Source organism: Trachurus japonicus, chromosome 22 (genome assembly GCF_045865225.1).
Source record: "Trachurus japonicus isolate A0001 chromosome 22, Traja_1.0".
Taxonomy (NCBI): Eukaryota; Metazoa; Chordata; class Actinopteri; order Carangiformes; family Carangidae; genus Trachurus; species Trachurus japonicus.
This window is the reverse complement of record NC_140928.1, coordinates 2,042,343-2,047,427: the sequence shown is the minus strand read 5'-3', so window position 1 is coordinate 2,047,427 and position 5,085 is coordinate 2,042,343. Positions and strand designations below refer to the sequence as shown.

The 5,085-nt window shown below is 42.7% G+C and overlaps 1 protein-coding gene across 1 annotated transcript; it reads right to left on the bottom strand.

The window, feature by feature from the left end:
* Positions 1 to 2,232: 2,232 nt before the first annotated feature.
* On the bottom strand, positions 2,233 to 4,260 carry LOC146963218 (tripartite motif-containing protein 16-like). The gene has a single exon (XM_085767676.1). The coding sequence runs from the start codon at positions 4,061 to 4,063 to the stop codon at positions 2,411 to 2,413; it is 1,653 nt and encodes a 550-aa protein (XP_085623802.1). The 5' UTR covers positions 4,064 to 4,260; the 3' UTR covers positions 2,233 to 2,410.
* Positions 4,261 to 5,085: the final 825 nt, after the last annotated feature.

Genomic DNA, 5,085 nt, shown 5'->3' with positions numbered 1-5,085 from the left:
AACTCTGATAGCAGGAGGAGGGGGGAGAGGTCGACAGGCTGGTTTGTGAGTTAGAATATTTACTTTATTAGTTTATTTGGATAGGACAGTGCACATTAATGGACAAAAACATGTAAATGTGCCAGATTATAACAGGATGTCCCATAGACATAAAAACAATTCAATCACAGTACACATTACACATAATAATGTTGACAACACAAAAAGACAAAAAGGCAACTATGACAATGAAGAACATATTGACAAACACATTCCACAGGTAGGGGGACCATAAGAGTTTTGTTCTGGGAGATAAAGTGCATAAGTGCTGGTTTAAAGTGACAAGTGCTAAAGTGCAAGAGTGCATAGGTACCAGGTTGTATTGCACAATGCCCTATAAGAGTATAAGTGCTAGATAGTATTGCACAAGGCCCTAAAGTGCACATCAGTTTAAAGTGCCAGGTTAAATTGCACGATGCCCATTACACCCAGTTACACAAGCAGAAGTGTGTAGATATTGCACAAAATGTAATCCATAATCGTATTATGTCAGTACTACTAAAACCAAAATGACATACACAAAAATATTGTGTACAGTTAACTGAAAAATAAAAACTCAAATGGTGCCCCGGCAGTTGATATAGGTTACAGGTGGTCACATGTCTGGTTTAATACAGTCTCTACACATGGAGCCTGTGTAACTGTCATAAAGCAGCTGGTGATTGACTCAAACTCAGGGATCAGACAGGAAACCAAGTCAAAGTCTTTAGTTCTTCAACACAGTTGTTGCAGAACATTACACACAGTCTCCTACATTAGACACTTCACTCACAAATGAAATATCTTGTTATCATTTGGGAAACACTTTTATTTATGATGTAAAACACATCTGGTAATTGGAAACCCTTCTGCACACACCTGAAAACACTATCACAGAAAACTCAACACCGATCAGTCTGACCTTTAGCACTACAAACAGAGCTCAGGTCAGACGTTTTTGTCAACGTGAGACCCAGAGGAAGAGGAAGTTGTGGAATATCTACATCATGTAGTTGTACAGAACGGACCTGAGCATCCGAGGTTTGTTGTCATCTGGGATAATGTTACTGTAACTTCATCTGCATTCATGAACTCTAGGTTGCCTTCGATTAAGTTCTCTTTTATTTGGAGTTCAGTCTTGATTCTGTGTCATTTTTGGATGTGTTGGTTTCTAAAAAGGAACATTTATCTACAAGTGTGTTCAGGAAGAAAATGGACACTAACAATTTTTTCGATTTTTCTAGTTATCACCAGGGTTCTAAATTAACACCCGCCAAATGCGGGTTAAAAACCATTTTGGCGGGTGTTAATAAAGACTTACTAGCCAGTTTGGCCGGTGATGCATGAGGCAATCATGGCGGTCAGAGCCGCTATGTTCTCGGTCATTTGTCCCCCTGGCAGGACTTACTACATTTCCCATGAACACTGCCGTAATGCTACGTGATGACGTATCAGACGCCCATTGGCTGCGCACAGGCCGGTATTTGACGCTACAGCAGAGACGGTTTTAGATGAAAAATCTCAACTTTTTGGGAGGCAAGCGCACTGCATGTCATGTGATAAGAATCGACTCAGAATCGATCAGCTGCACGGACCTGCTTCTCCTGCAGCGACATGCTACCTGGCTCTCAGTGCTTGTCGACGGTGCTGTGTCAAATCCCGGTTCCCTGTCCAGCTGTTCCTCCCCCACTGTTTCCCACAGAGCTCTGCCCCCAGACGTGGAATGTGTTTTATAGAAGAGAAACACACATTTCAGGACCGCTGACTTGTATCATCAGAACAGACATTTCTGTGATTTTCAGCCTCCTTTCATATTTACTGTAAAGCAAATGATTTTTGAGATTGATTTTTAAAAAGAATGAGACGTTTGCTGTTCGAATGGTGACTGTGAGATGATTTATTTATTTGTATAATGTTGTACAGTAAGTTTACACACCTGTTCCCTAAAACTGTGACCAAGTAACAACACTTCAACCCACTTTAAAAGATCATATTTTTAAATTTTACAATCTTATATTTTTCATTGACAACGTGGATAATCTTTAGATTTTTATAGTTTTTATATATTTCTCCATACATACAAGTGAAGTGATTTAGATAACATGATTACAACAACAGAGTAAACATTAAATCATTCAAGTTATATTCATAATGACACAAACACCTGGCAGATGATTAATATGATCACCTTTGATAGACATTTTCCACATATTTTCGACATCCATAATATAATCCACATGGTAAGTGCCAATAACAATAAAGTAATAAAGTTTCATCATCAAACAAAAAAATCGAGTCCAAAGAAAAACTATCAGTGTCTGTATCAGTGCAGACAAACCTACACATACAGTCGACTGCAGCATCATGGATGAATCACACTAAACACTCCTGTTTACTTGAGCTCACACAACTCAGCTGTGCTTCCTGGGGACCAAAACCTGAGTCCAGCATGTAGAGGCTGAGTGAAGGTGGTCTGGACTCTGTGGAGGAGAGTCATGGTTTCAGTGACGCTGTAGAAAGACAGAGTACCTGCCCTGTGATCCAGGTACACTCCTATTCTGGAGGACTCAGGGCCTGAGACGGAGGTAGCTTTACTGTTATGTATGAATTGATAACTACCACTGGAGCACTCTAATGCCCAGGATTTGTCATTGAATCCAAATCCAGATTCATCATCGGTCCCTGTTCTCTGGATGTTCTTGTAGGAAACTGCTATAGAAACGTCACCACTCCACTTCACCTCCCAGTAACAACGTCCTGTCAGACCCTCTGGACTCAGGACCTGGGCATATACAGTGAATCTGTCTGGATGACTTGGATATGACTGGTCCACACTCATCCAAGTTACTTTTCTGTTCCTGTCACTCAATGACAAACCTTTGTATGCTGTGTTTGAATCCAAAATGATTTGTTTTGAATATCTCAAGAACTCAGGTCTGGTCTGAGGTTCTCTCTGCAGCAGTAAAACATCCACTATGAGACAACATTCCTCATTGAGAACAGCCTGCAGTTTATCTCTGGCCTCTGACACTGCTGCTGTCACTTCCTTAAAATACGTCGGAGATTGTTGAGTGATGCTGAGTGAATCTGTTGCTTCACCCAGATGTGGCAGAGAGGGGTAGTTGTTTAGGAAATGGAGGTGGTCCTCTGTGATTGACAGCTGCTCCAGACCAGAGTCTTTCCTCCTCAGCTCAGTGATCTCCTGCTGCAGCTTCTCCTCCAGCTCTTTGACTCGACTCACTTCAGTTTCCTGTTGAGATCTGATCTGCTGCTTCACCTCAGACCTTCTCTTCTCAACGAGTTGGATTAAGTGGGTGAAGGTCTTCTCACTGTTACTAACAGCTTCATCAGCAGAGAGGTTGATGGCCTCCGCCTCCTGTTGAAGCACCTTCACATCTTTCTCTCTGTCCTGGATTCTCTGTTGGATCTTTTGACGACTCAGCCCGAGCTCCTTCTGTTTCTCGGCCCTTTCTGCTACAGCTGAGACTGTGTCGTGGCCTCTGTGTTCTTCCACAGAGCAGAGAGAACAGATACACTGCTGATCAGTGCGGCAGAAAATCTTCATCACGTCATTATGGCGAGGGCAGATGTTCTCCAGAAGTGTTGAAGAGGCTTGGACCAGCGTGTGTTTCTTCAGTGGAGCTACGTCGTAGTGAGGCTGGAGGTGCTGCTCACAGTAAGAGGCCATACACATGAGACAGGACTTGACGGCTTTCAGCTTCCTCCCAGTGCAGAAGTCACAGACCACGTCTCCAGGTCCAGCGTAGGAGTGATCAGGTGAAGCAGCTTTCAGTCCTACCTTCTTCAGTTCCTCCACTAAGTCTGCAAACATGGTGTTTTTCACCAGGGCTGGCCTCGGTGTGAAGCTCTGTCTGCACTGAGGGCAGCTGCATGTGTTCTTCTGATCATCTTCACCCCAGTAGTTTTTAATACAGCTCATACAGTAGCTGTGTCCACAGGGAATAGTCACCGGCTCCTTTAGAAGATCCAGACAGATGGAACAGCTCAGTTTGTCTCGATCCAGCTGAAACATTTGCTGCGCCATCTCTCCTCTACAGCCGTCGTCAGTCAAGTCAGTAAGTTTCACTTTCTGTTTCCAGGAATAGAGCTGTTCTCTGAGCCACACAAGCTCTGACACGTCACTGGTTTCCACCCCTGTGTAAAGAGGAGGGTGTGTGAGAGGGGAGGGAACAGTGAACAGGCTGAACTCTGATAGCAGGAGGAGGAGGGAGAGGAGCAGTGAGTCAGAATATTTACTTTACTAATTTCCGTCCAGAGTCCCATAGACATAAAAACAGTTCAATAACAGTACACATTACACATAATAATGTAGACAACACAAAAAGACAAAAAGGCAACTATGACAATGAAGAACATATTGACAAACACATTCCACAGGTAGGGGGACCATAAGAGTTTTGTTCTGGGAGATAAAGTGCATAAGTGCTGGTTTAAAGTGAGAAGTGCTAAAGTGCAAGAGTGCATAGGTAGCAGGTTGTATTGCATGAGGCCCTATAAAAGTATTAAGTGCCAGATAGTATTGCACAAGGCCCTAAAGTGCACATCAGTTTAAAGTGCCAGGTTGTTTTGCACGATGCCCATTACACCCAGTTGCACAAGCAGAAGTGTGTAGATATTGCACAAAATGTAATACATAATCGTATTATGTCAGTACTACTAAAACCAAAATGACATACACAAAAATATTGTGTACAATTGACTGAAAAATAAAAACTCAAATGGTGCCCCGGCAGTTGTTATATACAGGTTACAGGTGGTTGCATGTCTGGTTTAATATTGTCTCTACACATGGAGCCTGTGTAACTGTCATAAAGCAGCTGGTGATTGACTCAAACTCAGGGATCAGACAGGAAACCAAGTCAAAGTCTTTAGTTCTTCAACACAGTTGTTGCAGAACATTACACACAGTCTCCAACATTAGACACTTCACTCACAAATGAAATATCTTGTGTAACCCCATGTAGCTGTATTGACTGACAAATAATTGGGGTGTTGTAGTACAGTGGGAATGGGCCTGAGTTCATCTGGAAATGGCGCTACCTGTCA

Excerpts from the sequence above, each read along its gene's own strand:
- LOC146963218 (XM_085767676.1), bottom strand. The coding sequence starts at position 4,063 with ATGGCGCAGCAAATGTTTCAGCTGGATCGAGACAAACTGAGCTGTTCC.